The sequence below is a fragment of the Pongo pygmaeus genome, chromosome X, assembly GCF_028885625.2.
Source record: "Pongo pygmaeus isolate AG05252 chromosome X, NHGRI_mPonPyg2-v2.0_pri, whole genome shotgun sequence".
Classification (NCBI taxonomy): domain Eukaryota; kingdom Metazoa; phylum Chordata; class Mammalia; order Primates; family Hominidae; genus Pongo; species Pongo pygmaeus.
Genome location: NC_072396.2, coordinates 19,975,242 through 19,992,500, shown reverse-complemented (window position 1 = coordinate 19,992,500; position 17,259 = coordinate 19,975,242). Strand labels below are relative to the sequence as shown.

The 17,259-nt window shown below is 43.7% G+C and overlaps 1 protein-coding gene across 1 annotated transcript in view; it reads left to right on the top strand.

Annotated features, from left to right (window-relative positions):
* The window catches only part of MAP3K15 (mitogen-activated protein kinase kinase kinase 15), a 157,229-nt gene that overhangs the window by 40,762 nt on the left and 99,208 nt on the right, over positions 1-17,259 (top strand). The window contains exons 4-6 of the mRNA XM_054471806.2: positions 4,349-4,542; positions 8,596-8,764; positions 11,734-11,840. Of these exons, the coding sequence (XP_054327781.1) occupies positions 4,349-4,542; positions 8,596-8,764; positions 11,734-11,840 (470 nt within the window). The remainder of the gene's footprint in view (positions 1-4,348; positions 4,543-8,595; positions 8,765-11,733; positions 11,841-17,259) is intronic.

Sequence of the window (17,259 nt, the reverse complement as noted above, 5' to 3'; positions counted from 1 at the left end):
TTACAAGGGATGTGAAGGACCTCTTCAAGGAGATCTACAAACCACTGCTCGATGAAATAAAAGAGGATACAAACAAATGGAAGAACATTCCATGCTGATGGGTAGGAAGAATCAATATCGTGAAAATGGCCATACTGCCCAAGGTAATTTATAGATTCAGCGCCATCCCTATCAAGCTACCAATGACTTTCTTCACAGAATTGGAAAAAACTACTTTAAAGTTCATATGATGTCACTTCTTAAAGGGCACACTCTTGGGCATGCGCACAGTTATTCTGACGCTTGTATCCTCACCCAGGAATGACAGTAGTTGCAGCTAGGCTCTCTTTGACTGTTTTCCTGATCTCCCTGTTAAGTTTCTGACTAATCTTCTGTATTGGTCTTACACAACTGGTATTACACTGAGTTGTTAGTCTCCCTCCTTAGCTGATTGTTATATTGTTTTTGACAATACCTTGAGGCATAATTGTTCCACAGTTTGATACAATTAAAGTTTTTCAGGAATAGTCCTTAAATCTAATCCCTAAGGCTTGCTCTGACCTCAGGAAGGTTCCTCCTAGCTGTCTCTTTCCCAGTTCTCGCTGTTAAACTTCTAGCTGGTCTACCCTTTACATATTCCTGTCACAGAGCTACCAGCCTTCTCTTAATTGCCAACCACCAAAATCTCCATGATGTTTTATACAGCACTCATGAGCTTGAACTTCCCCATGGCACATTCCGCATGGAGTCACTCTCCTTGTGAAGAGCTGCAGTTCTTACAGCCTGCCTTTCCCCTGGTCAAAGCTCTGTACCACTGCTGTGGAGATGGCAGTGGAAACAGCAGTCTGCTTCTCTTGGGGTGACACTCTGCTCTGTGAGTGGGGTGCTGGCTAGGGGCAACAGCCTCTGGTCTTTTCAGCTTCCCTCTCTTGGCATAGAACCTTCATTCTGTGAGGGAGCTGGGGCAGGGACAATCAAGTTTCAGCATTCTTGGCCTGTTTTTTGTTTGTTTCTTTGTTTTTGTTTTGTTTTGAGACGGAGTCTTGCTCTGTTGCCCAGGTTGGAGTGCAGTGGTAAGATCTTGGTTCACTGCCACCTCTGCCTCCCGGGTTTAAGCAATTCTCCTGCCTCAACCTCCCAAGTAGTTGGGATTACAGGTGCCTGCCAGCACACCTGGCTAATTTTTGTATTTTTAGTAGGGAGGGGGTTTCACCATGTTGGCCAGGCTGGTCTCGAACTCCTGACCTTGTGATCCACCCACCTCGGCCTCCCAAAGTGCTGGAATTACAGGTGTGAGCCACTGCGCCCAGTCTCTTGGCCTGTTTTGCCTAGGGTAGAGCAAGGGAGCCCTGGTCATCTTGACCACACTTGCCTGGAATTAGAGCTTCTACAATATCAGGCTGCGAAGGATAAGAATGTTGGTGGCCTGGTCTTCTAAGGAGAAACAGTGACTCTGGACCAGGGACAAGAGGGAGCCCTTTTGTCTTGGCCACACCTACTTAGAGTAGAACTTCAGTCACTCTGGGCTGGGTATGGGGGCGGGGGGCGGTTTATGGCCCAAATGCTGCAGAATCTTACTGTTACTACCAAGATTTAGATTTTCTTGAATAAAATGTTTTTCCATTTGCTACATGCCCTCAGGACAGCTTATAGAGACTTTATATCAGGGGTGTTCAATCTTTTGGCTTTGCTGGGCCACATTGGAGGAAGAAGAATTGTTTGGGCCACATGTAAAATACAGTAACTGATGAGCTATTAAAAAAAAAGTTTGTGTGTAAATCTCATAATGTTTTAAGAAAGTTTACAAATTTGTGTTGGGCCACATTCAAAGCCATCCTGGGCCATATGTGGTCCATGGGCCACAGTTGGACAAGCTTGCTTTAAATGGTTGTTTAAAAAGAATTTTCATCAGTTATGGTTGTCTTTCCGGGGATAGGATCTGGGAAGCTCCTTACACTTCCAGTTCAGCTTTAACTTTTTGAAAATAACAAATGACGTTTCTTCAAAGGTATTTTTCCTTCTAGACCTCACTGATCCACACAGTCCTTTTCTCCCTCTGTCTGAACTAGGAAGTCTTTGACCATAAAGTCAACCAATTTCAGGTGTGTATTAGTCCATTTTCATAGTGTTATAAAGAACTGTCTAAGACTGGGTAATTTGTAAAGGAAACAGGTTTAATTCACTGACAGTTCAGCGTGGCTGGGGAGGCCTCAGGAAACTTACAATCATGGTGGAAGGGGGAGCTGGGGGCAAGATACCTTCTTCACAAGGCGGCAGGAAGGAGAAGTGCCTAGCAAAGGGGGAAGAGCCCCTTATAAAACTATCAGGTCTCATGAGAATTCACTCACTATCAGGAGAACAGCATGGGGGAAACTGCCCCTGATGATCCAGTTACCTCCACCTGGTCTCTACCTTGACACATGGGGATTACGGAGATTACAATTCAAGATGAGATTTGGGTAGGGACACAAAGCCTAACCATATCAAGGTAGAAGAAAGAAAGGTTAACTTTTGAATATGTAAATGGCATTTAATTTAGTCTAGGAACATGGCTTTCTTGGCATGGACGAGGGAGAAATTTACCTCTAACTTACCAAAACCTTAATGCTGAGTGATTTGTGTCTCTTTAAGAACTTGAAAGTATTACAAGGCCAGGTGTAGTGGCTTACACCTGTAATCCCAACCCTTTGGGAGGCCAAGGCAGGAGGATCGCTTGAGCCCAGGAGTTTGAGACTACAGTGAGCTGTGATTGCGCCACCACACTGCAGCCTGGGTGACAGAGCAGGACCTTGTCTCAAAAAAAAAAAAAAAAAAAAAAAAAAAAAAAAAGTACCACAGGGAGCGAAGAGTCTTTGTTCCTGTGGGATAGGCAATTCCTAGTGGTTGTGAAGAAGTAGATAGGAGCCTGCTACCCCACTTATCTCACACACAGACACACACACACACACACCAGAATTTTTACCCTTTCTACTTACAACACTGGTATTCGTGGGGTTTTGTTTTATTTTTTATGTAGTCTTGCTCTGTCGCCCAGGCTGGAGGGCAGTGGTGCAATCTAGGCTCAATGCAACCTCTACCTCCTGGGTTCAAGTGATTGTCCTGCCTCAGCCTCCTGAGTAGCTGGGACTATAGGCATGTGCTACCACACCTGGTTAATTTTTTTTTTTTTTTTTTTTTTTTTTTTTTTTTAGTAGAGATGGGGTTTCACCATGTTGGCCAGGCTGGTCTCAAACTCCTGACCTCAAATGATCCACTCACCTCTGCCTTCCAAAGTGCTGGGGTTACAGGCGTGAGCCACCGTGCCTGGCCAGTATTTGTGTTTTGACAGGCTTAATACCAATAGCTGGTACCCACAAGGATGGTCTCCAGCTGCTGCTTTGCAGCAGGGTGTAAGTATTCTCAGAAAACCAACCCTATTTTCAGGGATAATAGAATATCAGAAGCTTTGTCTAAGGCAACATTGACTTGTCACCTGTTTCTGTATGTCCTGGGAGCTAAGAATGGTTCTTACATTTTTTAATGGTTGGAAATAACAAAATAAGATGATGATTTCAGGACATGTAAAAATACGAAATTTAGGCCAGATATGGTGGCTGAAGCCTGTAATCCCAGCACTTTGGGAGGTTGAGGTGGGCGGATTGTTTGAGCCCAGGAGTTTGAGCCCAGCCTGGGCAACATGGCAAAACCCCAATCTCTACAAAATAATAGAAATATTAGGTGAGCATGGTGGCACGCACCTGTAGTCCCAGCTACTAGGGAGGCTGAGGTGGGAGGATTATTTGAGCCTGGGAGGTTGAGGCTGCAGTGAGCCATGTTCGCACCACTGCACTCCAGTCTGGGTGACAGAGCAAGATCCTGTCTCAAAAAGCAGAAGAGATCTGAGACTCATTATATTAATTAATATATGCTTCCTACAAAACAATTTTTATTCCACAAAGTTTATAATAGCTCACCTATACTTAAATGATCAAATAATATGCCTTTTTCATCTATGCTGAAAGAAAAAACAATATGCCATGTTGCAATCCTTGCTTATCAGGAGGTTCATGTTCCCTCTGATTTTGGGTACATATAATGAAACAATGTGATTTCTGAGATTTAAAACCCTAAAATTTCTGCCAGTGAAGTTCAGAGATACATACGGATCAGTTCAGTATTTGAAACCAAATTTTTGTCATATATCTACGTGGTAGAGCTTTTGAAATCGAGTGGTTTCCTGTTTTGTGCCTAATAGATCTGTAGTCGTATTGAACGAATTGTTTTCATCCTCAGGTATTTTCTCCGTGCCTGTCCCACCAGGCCCCATCTGCCCAGAGCCTACACTTCCACATCAGTTACTTTCTGGAACATCTTTGTTTCTTTTTTCCAGGCATCCAGTGGAAATTATTATTTCATCCCATACATCGTGACACCGTGCGCTGATTATTTTTGCTGCGAGAGTGATGCCCAGAGACGAGCCTCCGAGTACATGCAGCCCAACTGGGACAACATCTTGGGCCCGCTGTGCATGCCTTTGGTGGACAGGTTCATTAGCCTCCTTAAGGATATCCACGTGACCTCATGGTAATTCGCATCTGCCACCAATAACCCCTGGAGACTCACCAAAATGTCCCCGTTTCTTTCAGGGAAGCGGTACACCTTCAAATGAACAGAGTTGCTGGATAACCCACTATTGTCCCTTACTGGCTCACTTAGCTGGGCCACTGAAATGAAACCAAAAGAGAATAGAACTGGAGTTAAGAAGTCGGGATTGAGCCTGTGTCTGGCCCTGACTCCCTGTTTGATCTTGACATGTAACTTCTCTTTTCTCTGACTGTTCTCTCTCTTCTAGATAAGACAACTTATAGGAAGTTGTCAGTGATTTTTTTTTTTAATGATCTCTTTCAGCTCTGAGATCCTGTGTTTCAAGATGATTTCTGAGCATGGCTTTACACTTGCGTGGCTGTTGGGGCTCTTCATATATCTCAGCAAGGTCATTCTGACCTTACGCTCTTGTGCTTTAAAAGCCTTCGTGCGTTGAGTGGAGCTGCAGCTATCCTCAGGATGTACTGTGCTGTGTTCTCTTTAGATTTAGGTTAGGTGAGGTGAAATATGCAGAAGTGAATAGGTTTAGATTGGAATCTTGGCTTAGGTGATTCCTACCTGTGTAGCACTGAAATAGCTCACCTATTGGAGCCTCAGTGCTCAAGAAACCATACCTTCAAATATTATTATTGTGAAAGTAAAAGACAGAAAAATTATTCTTCTTAACCAAAGGATCCAGTTATTTTGCTTGCAGCCAATTTAAAGGATTTATTCCCGTAAGTTGTGTCACAAGGAGAAGGATTTGTCCTTCCAAAACAAATGAAAATCCCAAACACTGGCAGAGCTGACCTGAAATGAAATGTAGAGGACCTCCTGTCACACTGTGGCTTAAATAGTGGCACCCTGAACTGCGGAGTGTTCTATTGTAGTGTTGGTACAAGGGACACACTTGTTAATGGTCTCCTTTTCTATCCCGTCACCTCTTCTCTGGATACAGACCTTCTTCTACAGACTTTAATGGAAAAGGAGATTGGAAACCTAAACATGTGTGACCACATGCCAACATAGCAAATGGGGGACATTTTGTGGCACATTCCTGGAAAACCTCATGCAGTCATGCCTTGCTAACTGTTGTCTGATTGCAAAACAAACACTTGAGTGAAGTTTTATAGAAAGCTCTCCCAATACCATATTTTCAGGCTGACGAGGAGTAGATTGGCTAGATCTGCCAGATGATTTAGGTCTTTGCAAGACATGGATTCAAGTTTGTTTCTCACTCAGTGTGTGTATGTATCAGTAGGCAGACAACTCTTGTGATTTCATTTAATTTCAAAGGGCTTGAAATACCTATGGTGGATTCCACCCTATGAACTGGCAGTGTCTGGCAGCAGTTAGTAAGAGGGGAAGTGGTGCTTATAGTTTAAAACATCTATAACACAGATGGAAAGGAAGTTTTGAGCTCAAGCGCCAGCTCTGATAGATTTATAAAGTCTATCTTGAGTCCTGTGCTGGAATGGCTTGGAAGCCATTTCCAAGTGCTCATTGATCAGCAACATCTTCCTTGGTTACAGGGGCAGAAATGGCTGCATGCTTATTACATATCTGATGTCCCCAAGCCATACTCAAACCAGTGTTTAATTTACCTAAAAGGTACTGTTCTTCTTAGGTTTCTTAGTTTATTAAAATTATTTTTCAGACTTACCCTTGAAAAATAAGGCTGAAGTATAACTTTTTACTTATAGGGCTAACCTAATAACACTTTAATAGCTTCAGTGCCTTTATAGTCCACCAAATGGCCAATGGCTGGCATCCAACTTAATGACTCATTCAATTAGTGACAGACTTTTAAACACTGGCAGAATCTGCTAATTTTGTTCATTATTGGGATGATGGCAATTAACAAATAAGGAAATAGAAAACTAAAGCAATGCATTGATATTTTTCTATCAGAACCCCTGCTATGTGCGTCACTTCATTCTTTAATGTTAATGGAGGTCCTCTTGTGAGCATTGGACCAGGTTATGTACTGTATGCACACATATTTGGCATTGTTTTGTAATTATTGAAAGTAGGCACCATTTGTTCTTATCCTATCTCATGTTGTTTTTCTCTCTCTGAAGACTATTATCAAATTTAGCTTACTGTCTTTTTAATGAACAGCCTAATTTTACACTCTGCAGTTAGACCATTTCAGCTTCGTTTTGTGTGTGTGCGTGTGTGTGTGTGTTTTTTTTTGTTTTTTGTTTTTTTTTTTTTTAAGACCGAGTCTCACTCTGTCGCCCAGGCTGGAGTGTAGTCGTGCGATCTCAGTTCACTGCAACCTCTGCCTCCTGGGTTCAAGCAATTCTCCTGCCTCGACGTCCCAAGTAGCTGGAATTACAGGCACCCACCACCACCAAGCCCAGCTAGTTTTTGTATTTTTAGTAGAGACGGGGTTTCACCCCGTTGGCTAGGCTGGTCTTGAACTCCTAAGCTCAGGTAATCCTCTTGTCTTGGCCTCCAAAAGTGCTGAGATTATAGGCCTGAGCCACTATGCCTGGCCCCATTTCAGCTTCTTAATGGGAAGACAGTATTACTGTTTGGCAGTGTCCTACTTCCACTTAAAAATTCCTATGGAAAATAGACAAGATATTTTAAATCAATCTATGGTTGTTGTAACTCAACTTCTGTATACCAAGTTAGGTCATTTTTCAAGGTTTTAAACCAAATACCGGATAATAGCATTGGCTCTTCAAGAGACTATGGTGATATTCCAGTGTGAATTTAACTGCTTTAAGTGTTTTTAAGCTTCCTCGTGCTTATCTAGGTGCTCACCTGAAGGAAGTTTTGTGTTTTCCATTAGAAAACCATTCTCGGGTCCAGGCATGGTGGCTCATGCCTGTAATCCCAGCATTTTGGAAGGCTGAGGCAGGTGGATCACTTGAGTCCAGGAGTTTGAGACCAGCCTGGCCAACATGGTGAAACCCCATCTCTGGCCAGGTGCGGTGGCTCACGCCTGTAATCCCAGCACTTTGGGAGGCCGAGGCGGGTGGATCACGAGGTCAGGAGATCGAGACCATCCTGGCTAACATGGTGAAACCCCATCTCTACTAAAAATACAAAAATTTAACTGGGCATGGTGGCGGGCGCCTATGGTCCCAGCTACTCAGGAGGCTGAGGCAAGAGAATGGCGTGAACCTGGGAGGCGGAGCTTGCAGTGAGCCAAGATTGTGCCACTGTACTCCAGCCTGGGCAAAAGTGCGAGACTCCGTCTTAAGAAAAAGAAAAAAAAAAAAAAGGAAAGAAACCCCATCTCTAATAGAAATACAAAAATTAGCCAGGTGTGGTGGCACATGCCTATAGTCCCAGCTACTTGGGAGGCTGAGGCAGGAGAATCGCTTGAACCAGGGAGGTGGAGGTTGCAGTGAGCTAAGATTGCACCACTGCACTCCAGCCTGGGTGACAGAGGGAGACTCCATCTCAAAAAAATAAATAAAATAAAAAAATAAAATAAATAAAAAAGAGCATTCTGGCCGTTCAATATGGTGAGGAGAGCAAGGCTGTCCGTAAGTGTCCAGGCATGACCTCTGTGTGTCCCATCTTGTATTGCTCAGGGATACAACACCAGTTTCCAGCCCTCACCTCAATTGGGGAAAGCTTCATGACTACTAATGAGAGACACCTGATAGAGAAATTCATTTGAAAGGCATTCTCATGTATGTTTCATGGGTTTTGGAGCTCTGTTTGGTTTTGTTACTAGTGGCAAAAATGAATACAAAAGGAAGGTACCTTCTCGCCCTCTGTATGTTTGAAAATGCCAGAGACAGTGGGTTTGGTTGGCTGCAAGTTCTGTGTGTTGTCCAAGTACAGACGGGAGTCACCTTTGAAAGTATCTTCAAGGTTGAATGGACTGATTTTTATTTGTCATTCATCGGTCTATAAAATGTGAATAAGTAGAAAGCATCTCCTGTTTGCTGGTGCAGGGAGGCTCAGGTCTGGGCCGAGGTCCCTATGTGTTAGCCTAAGTCACGTCAATGAGAACCATTTTGGGCGCAAGACAGTCCTGGGTGCATGTAGATGTGACTGGAGGTTTTTGTGTTTTTCTTTCTATAGTGTTTATTACAAAGAAACCTTGTTAAATGACATCCGGAAAGCCAGAGAGAAATACCAAGGTGAGGAACTGGCGAAGGAGCTAGCTCGGATCAAGCTCCGCATGGATAATACTGAGGTTCTGACCTCAGACATCATCATTAACTTACTCCTGTCCTACCGTGATATCCAGGTATGAAATCCACCTAGCCGAGGCTCACATATGCTACGTTCTTCCTTGGCTTGAGGAACTTCTTGTGAAGTATTTGTATACTCAGTATGTGGTGAGGTGGCTGGGTTTTGTTTTTCTTTTTTGTTTTTGTTTTTTGTTTGAGATGGAGTTTTGCCCTTGTTGCCCAGGCTGGAGTGCAGTGGTGCGATCTCGGCTCACTGCAGTCTCAGCCTCCTGGGTTCAAGCTGTTCTCCTGCCTCAGCCTCCTGAGTAGCTGTGATTACAGGCATGCGCCACCATGCCCAGATAATTTTATATTTTTAGTAGAAATGAGGTTTTCACCATGTTGGTCAGGCTGGTCTCAAACTCCTGACCTCAGGTGATCCACCCGCCTCGGCCTCCCAAAGTGCTGGGATTACAGGCATGAGCCACTGTGCCCGGCCAGAGGTGGCCGTTTTATAGACAAATGGTATGTGGCTAGGTCATAGGTCATCCAGCTTATCTGTTGTGGTAGAAATTTGGAGAAGGTTTTGTCACATTGGGGCTGGTGTGACCACTCCAACAAGAAGAGATGTCATAAACAGGACTGGCAGAAGGAGCCAAGAATTTAAGTTTATATGAACTTTACGCTAGGCGTTGTTCCAAGCCCTTTGACAAACCCGAATTCATTTAATCCTCTTAACCCTATATGGGATATGTATACTCTGATTATCCCCATTTTACACATGAGGAAACTGAGGCACAGAGCGGTTAAGTAACTTGCCCAAGGTCACACAGCAATTGGTTAGGTCAGGATTCAGACTGAGACTGACTGGCTCCGTTGTCCTTGTTCCTAACCCCTCTGCTGTGCAACTTCCTTTAGGCTTTTGTCACTTCCTCCTTTGTTTATCACCATACATCAGTGACAGGGAGAACAGGAGTAGCAGAAACACATTCAGGACCCAGGGAATGTAGATGTTTATTCTGAGACAAGCATCAGAAGCTACAGGAGAGTTCTGAGACTGGGCTTTTGGTCTGTGGTTCCGTGAAGGAAATTGAGCGTTTCCTCCCTCCAAGTTGAATGCCATTGAGCCATCTCTAAGGATGTCTTGCCTGCCTTCCCTTTGGAGGAACGCAGAATCATGTACCTTACTCGTAGAATTCCACAAAGCCATGTTGAGAGTTGTTGGCTAGAAGTCTTTAAATTGAAGTGATGGAGGCGTCCATTTATGACCTGGACCAAAACAGAGTCAACCAGTAAGGAACTCCTGCCCCTGGTGATAAACAGATGCAGCTAGCTGATTTTATTTTATTTCTGTTTTTCAAATTTTTATCTATTTATTTATTTATTGAGACAGGGTCTTGCTCTATTACCCAGGCTGGAGTGCAGTGGTGTGATCTCAGCTCACTGCAACCTCCAACTCCCAGGTTCAAGCAATTCTCCTGCCTCAGCCTTCCCAGTAGCTGGGATTACAGGTGCCTGCCACCTTGCCTGGCTAACTTTTTTATTTTTAGTAGGGACGGGGTTTCACCATGTTGGGCAGGCTGATCTCAAACTCCTGACCTCAGGTGATCCATCTGCCTCGGCCTCCCAGAGTGCTGGGATTACAGGCGTGAGCCACCGTGCCTGGCCAGCTAGCTGATTTTAATAGCAGTTGCTACTAGGGACGATGATAATGATTAGGTTATGTCTCCCAGGACAAGAACATGGGAATGGCTTTTCTTGAAGCCTTTCTTCCCTCGAGCTGCTGCTTTTTGTCCTTCCCTTCATGTATCCCTTCTTTTCATAACCTTTCATTCATGCTCAAAGTTAGGCCAAGAGGTTCTTGGAATACCCTGCCTTCTCCCTCCTGGGGCAGCAGCATCAAGGCGCAGAGCCACAGCACAGGCATGGCATTTCAGTGGGAAGCCCTGTTCTGCTGACCATGGCTGGCTGTCAGCAAGTTGGCCAGTTCCAATGATTCTAAGCCTGGCTGAAAGAGTAACAGGTGGCACTGCTAAGAGGGGGCTTGGCTGAGACAAGCATGGTTGCAATTTTTCCCCAGGTAATTATGCAGAGTTTAGAGCAGTGGTTCTCAACCCAAGGACTTTTTTGGCAGTGTCTGGAGACATTTTCAGTTGTAAAAACTAAGTGCGTGTGTGGGGCATGAGGGGGTTGGTGTGCTGTGGCTTCCAGTGGGTCAAGGCCAGCATCCTACAGTGCCCAGGACAGCTCCCACAACAGAGAATTATGGTCCAGAAATGTCACTAGTCCCAAGGTTGAGAAACACTAGTTTAGATTAATGTATTTGATTCTGGCAAAATAGGAAGGACTGGAATCTATGTGCTTTGACTGGAAGTTTGCTTGTGTGTATTTGTCCAGCTCACTTTAACACACATCTCTGCTGATACTGTTTTTTTATTTTGTTTTTGATTCTGAGACAGACGGAGTCTTGCTCTGTTGCCCAGGCTGGAATGCAATGGCACAATCTTGGCTCACTGCAACCTCTGCCTCTCAGGTTCAATCAATTCTCCTGCATCAGCCTCTCGAGTAGCTGGGATTCCAGGCGCCCGCCACCATGCCCAGCTATATTTTGTATTTTTAGTAGAGACAGGGTTTCACCATGTTGGCCAGGCTAGTCTCAAACTCCTGACTTCAAGTGATCCACCCACCTCAGCCTCTCAAAGTGCTGGGATTACAGGTGTGAGCCACCACGCCCAGCCTCTGCTGATGTTGTTAACTCTCCTACACTCAGCTGTTTCCTGGCTGCTGAGCTCATTTACTTTTGTTGCCTTTGGATGCTTCATGCCGTTTGATAGCAGGGATTCCTTCTCTGTTCTTCTCTCTGTCATCCATCTTATTTTCTGGTCTTCTTCCCTCCTATTAAAGGCTACAAGTTACTTCACTAAATGCCCTTTGTAAGGAAGGGCCTGTCTAAGTGCGGAGGCTGTCTCCTGTTTATAACAATTCAGAAAAATCAGTGAAGAGCTGTGTTTCCTCTCTTGCTCACTTTGGGACCTCTTGCCAACAGGACTATGATGCGATGGTGAAGCTGGTAGAAACACTGGAGATGCTGCCTACGTGTGATTTGGCCGATCAGCATAACATTAAATTCCACTATGCATTTGCACTGAATAGGTAAGAACGATAATGTATGTACAGGGTTTTGAAACATGCCACCCGTTGAATTCTGCTTCCTTCTTTCATTCAACATCGAGTATCAGCCAGGTCATGTGCTAAATGCCAAGGTTATGAAGATGGACAAGGCCCAGTCTTTGTCCTCAGGGACTTTGTATTTGGAATACACATTCTAGCTGTGAGATTGAACACATCAATCCATCCTAATAGCTTATGACGGCAGCAAAACAGGCACCCCCGGCTTCATGTATCTTGTAACACATACGAGGTCACATCTCTTTTTTAAATCAGGGTAAAATTTGCAGTCAGTGAAATGCACAGATCTTAAGTATATCATTTGTGTTTGATAATTGGCTATACACATGGAAACAACACTCCCATCAAAAAATAAAATGTTTCCATCACCCCAGAAGTTCACTTGTGCTCCTTTGCAGGCAATCCTTAACCCCTCCATAGGTGACCACTGTTATGGCCTCTGTCTCCATAGATGAGTTTGGCTTGTCCTTGAACTTCACATAAATGGAATCACACAGTGTGCACTCTTTTGTGTCATTCATCGTCGTGTTCGCGAGATTCATCTATGCGGTTGTGTGTATTAGTGGTTTGTTCATTCTCATTGCCGTCGTGTAGTCCTTGGTATAGGTATGCCACAATCATCTGTTTTACTGCTGATGAGCCTCTAGGTTGTTTGCAGTTTGGGGATACTGAGAACAGCGCTGCTATGGACATTGCTCTACTTGCTTTTTCTACACATATGGATACATTTCTCGGGTATATAGCATGTGCTTGTAGTAGACATCGGCAAACAGTGGTAGGATTCTGATTCCTTTTCGGGAGGAAGCTTCATGGTCTCTGTGGAAATGCACCTACTCTCTCCCCAGCAGCCTTTCAACCCAGCATCCCAAGGATGCATTGTTGTGAATGAAGGCCAGTCTTCATTAAGCCTGATAAAGTCTTGTAACTTTGTTCCCCCGGCATAGTAAGCTCCATTCTTATTTATATTTACCTGTGCTTGATTAATAACCATTAAATGAGCCATCACGTCTGAGGTTCTTGGGAGAGTGCCTGGCACACTGTAAGTGCTGTAAAAAATTGGTTTGTTAAATAAAAACTATAAGGGCCTTTTAAGTTACTCATCACTAAGTCTTTTTCCCAGATATAGTAGAGGTTAAGTGTTGTCACAGAATGAAATAATAGATTGCCATTTTCTCAAAATAACAAGAGTAAAACAAGATTTGAAATGGAAAATTGGGGCCGGCCGCAGTGGCTCATGCTTGTAATCCCAGCACTTTGGGAGGCCAAGGCGGGCAGATCACTTGAGCTCAGGGGTTCAAGACCAGCCTGGGCAACATGGCAAAACCCCATCTCTACAAAAAAAAAAAAAAAAATTAGCCAGGCATGATGGCTTGTGCTTATAGTCTCAGCTGCTCAGGAGGCTAAGGTAGGAGGCTTGCTTGATCCTGGGAAGTTGATGCTGTAGTGAACCGTGATTGCACCATTGCACTCCAGCCTGGATGACAGAATGGAGACCCTGTTTCAAAAAAAAAAAAAAAGAAAAAAAAGACATAGAAAATTGGTATTTAGGAGAAACAGGTATAGCAGAATGAGGTGATCCTGAGATGAATACGTTTCCCGTTTGGAAGCAGAATGGCTGGGATTGCACACCAGAGAGCCAACTTTCTCTTTGATGGGTCTTTTCCTTCTAGTCTGATTATCTCCTGTTAGACAGTGGCTCTGTTTAATAGGGCCAGACGGGGTCCTCAACACTAAGAACCTCATTTTCTCCAACAAACTAAGGATTTTCTGTAGGACTGCAATACTTGCTTCATTTACACATGTAATCTGATCCTGAATTTCACATTTTTGCTTTAGGCTTAACTTGGCCAGCCGTCAACATAGTAGGAGTTTGCATTACACATTGAGCATCTCTAATCTGAAAATCTGAATTCCAAAGTGCTCCTAAGTCCAAAACTTTGAGCGCTGACATGATGCTCAAAGGAAATGCTCATTGGAGCATTTTGTATTTCAAATTAGGGATGCTTAACTCGTAAGTATAATGTAAACATTCCAAAATCTGAAATACTGCAAATCCAAAGCACTTCTGGTCCCAAGCATTTTGGATAAGAGATACCCAACTGGTATATACAGTTTTGAGGGAGTTTATGGCATTACTTTGTATCTGTAAAGGGGAAAATAGTGATGGAGAAGAAATGAGTTTTCCTGCATTAAAGTTGACCTTTAGCTCTCAGGAAGTGGAGCAAATCATGGCCAGAAATGAATTACTGAAGGTTGGCAGTAATGGATGACTTTTGACCCTCAGATGTCAAGGGCTCCCTGTTAGTGGGAAAGCTGGCTCGAGCTGGTCAGCTTTCCCTGATACCTTCCACTCCACTGCATTCATAAGCCCATTCAAAGCTACTTCAAGTTTCCACTGAGCAGTTAAACTGCTTGCTGCTTGATGGCATGGAATATTTTATGAGTGATTTGTATTTGCTGTTGCTTTTACAAATGGAACTTTATTAGATATGTGAATGTAGTCAGAATATTCTGACCAGGGACCAGCCAGTGAGCTGGATGGTCTAGAAGAAGAAAATCAGAATCAAAGTCCCAGGTTAAAAACAAAATAGAACTTGCCAGTCGCGAAATAGAAGACATGTGCTCATATTGTACTTCCAGCATCTTTGGATCGAGACTACCAACTCTGGCAAAATTTACCTCTTTGAATTACTCAGCAAGTGGCAGGGCAGTTGGATGTGGGACACACTGATTGGAATGTCTTATATGTCGTTCTGTAAATAAGGGGAGTGCTAGATGAGAATGCTCTGCAGACCCTAGAAATGTGTGCAGGGGACATTAGATGAATGTGACTGAATCCAGCCCACACCAGAGGGGCTACATGCTTGTTCCAGAACCTCCTGTATTCACCTGAGCCTTAGTCTCTGAGCTTCCCAGCCGAGAGGGCAGAGTGAGCTCATCATCTCTACAGTAGCCACGAGCCTCCTTTTGTCTCTTCTGTTGATGTTCACTGTTTGATTTTGCTGTCTTAATTTCCATGTGGATATAAGTAGCATTCTTTATGACATGTTTGTCAAATTTAGAAAAATGATGACATCTTCCTACTTTTCTAATACATTGTCTGCAGGCGCCTAAAAGCATCTTGTGAAAGAAGGATACATACTTGTTGCTTTTCTAGTGAAGAGAACCACAAAATCTGCCAACTTAAAAGGAATCATTTAGTCCAAATCCTTTGTTTTGGAGAGGAGAAAGAAACAAACAAAAAGGCAAGGGCCCAAAATATAACACCTGGTCAATAAGAGATCCTGGAACCAGAACTCCCTCCCTAATGTTACCACAGCACACTGCATATACTACTTTTTTTTTTTTTTTTTTTTTTTGGCCTGAGATGCTCACTCTGTCGCCCAGGCTGGAGTGCAGTGGCGTAATCTCGGCTCACTGCAACCTTCGCCTCCCGGGTTCAAGCGATTCTGCTGCCTTAGCCCCCTGCGTAGCTGGGATTACAGGTGTGTGCCACCACACCCGGCTAATTTTTGTATGTTTTAGTAGATACAGAGTTTCACCATGTTGTTCAGGCTGGTCTCCAACTCCTTACCTCATGATCCTCCCGCCTCGGCCTCCCAAAGTGCTGGGATTACAGGCATGAGCCACAGTACCCAGTCCTGCATATACTACTTTTTAAAGCTGATGTTAATAATATCATGGCATAATCAGTTAAACTCTTTCCAGCAGGTTCTAGCTTGTATATATTTTGGTTGTCTGAAGGACAACCAAAATAAGGCAGGGCCCTCCACTTGAAATTGTTGGGCTGTACCTTTATATGTCCTGGGTTTTTCATATGCGATGAGAGGATTAGATGATAGCTGAATATTGAAGCTGCCATCATAATATAAATTTTTGGTTTGGTTTAGGCTTTTTTGTTTTGTTTTGTTTGTTTTTTGAGACGGAGTCTCACTGTTTCCCAGGCTGGAGTACAGTGGTGTGATCTTGCTCACTGCAACCTCCACCTCCCAGGTTAAAGCGACTGTCCTGCTTCAGCCTCCTGAGTAGCTGGGATTACAGGTGCGCATCACCATGCCTGGCTAATATTTGTATTTTAGTAGAGACGGGGTTTCCTCGTGTTGTCCAGGCTGGTCTCAAACTCCTGACCTCAAGTAATCCACCCGCCTCGGCCTCCCAAAGTGCTGGGATTACAGACATGAGCCAGTGTGCCCGGCCTTGGTTTGGTGTTTATTGTAGCAAAAAAATACATATAAAATTTACCATCTTAACCACTTTTAAGCATATAGTTCAGTACTGTTAAATATGTTCACATATGGTGAAACAGGGCTCTAGAAGTTTTCATTTTGTAAATCTGAAACTATGCACACATTCATTAAAGAGCTGCCCGTTGCTCCCTTCCCCAGTCCCTAGCAACCACCATTCTCCTGTTCCTGTGACTGTAACTATCCCAGGTACCTCATGTAAGTGAAATCGTACATCACTACTGTCCAATCTTTTGGCTTCCCTGGGCCACATTGGAAGAAGAATTATCTTGGACCATACATAAAATACACTAACCATCGCTGATGAGCTAAAAAAAAAAATTGCAAAAAAACCTCATAATGTTTTAAGAAAGTTTATGAATTTGTATTGGGCTGCATTCAAAGCCATCCTGGACCACATGGGCCGCTGGTTTAACAACCTTGTACAGGGTTTGTCTCTCTCTGACTGCTTTATTTCACTTAGTGTAATGTCCTCAAGGTTCATTCATGGTTGCAGCATGTGTCAGAACTTCCTTTTCAAGGCTGAATAATCCATTGTATGTACAGACCACATTTTGTTTATCCATTCATCTGTCGATGGACATTTAGGTTACCTCTTGAGTATTGTGGATAGTGCTACTATGAACATAGTGTGCAGATATTTCTTCTAGACCCTGCTTTCAATTCTTTTGGATATATGCCCAGAAGTAAAATTGTTGGATCATACGGTAGTCCTATTTTTAATTTTTTGCTTTTTCTTTTTTTTTTTTTTTTTTTTTTGGAGACAGAACCCCGCTCTGTCGCTCAGGCTGGAGTGCAGTGGCACGATCTTGGCTCACTGCAACCTCCACTTCCCAGGTTCAAGTGATTCTCCTGCTTCAGCCACCTGAGTAGCTGGGACTACAGGTGCACACTACCACACCTGGCTAATTTTTTTGGTAGAGATGGGATTTTGCCATGTTTCCTAGGCTGGTCTTGAACCTCTGACCTCAAGTGATCCACCTATCTCAGCCTCCCAAAGTGCTGAGATTACAGGCATGAGCCACCATGCCTGGCATATTTTTAATTTTTTGAGGAATCTGCAAATTGTTTTCCATCGTGCCTGCCCCATTTACATCTCACCAGCAGTGTACAGTTTCTCTAATCCTTGCCAACACTTA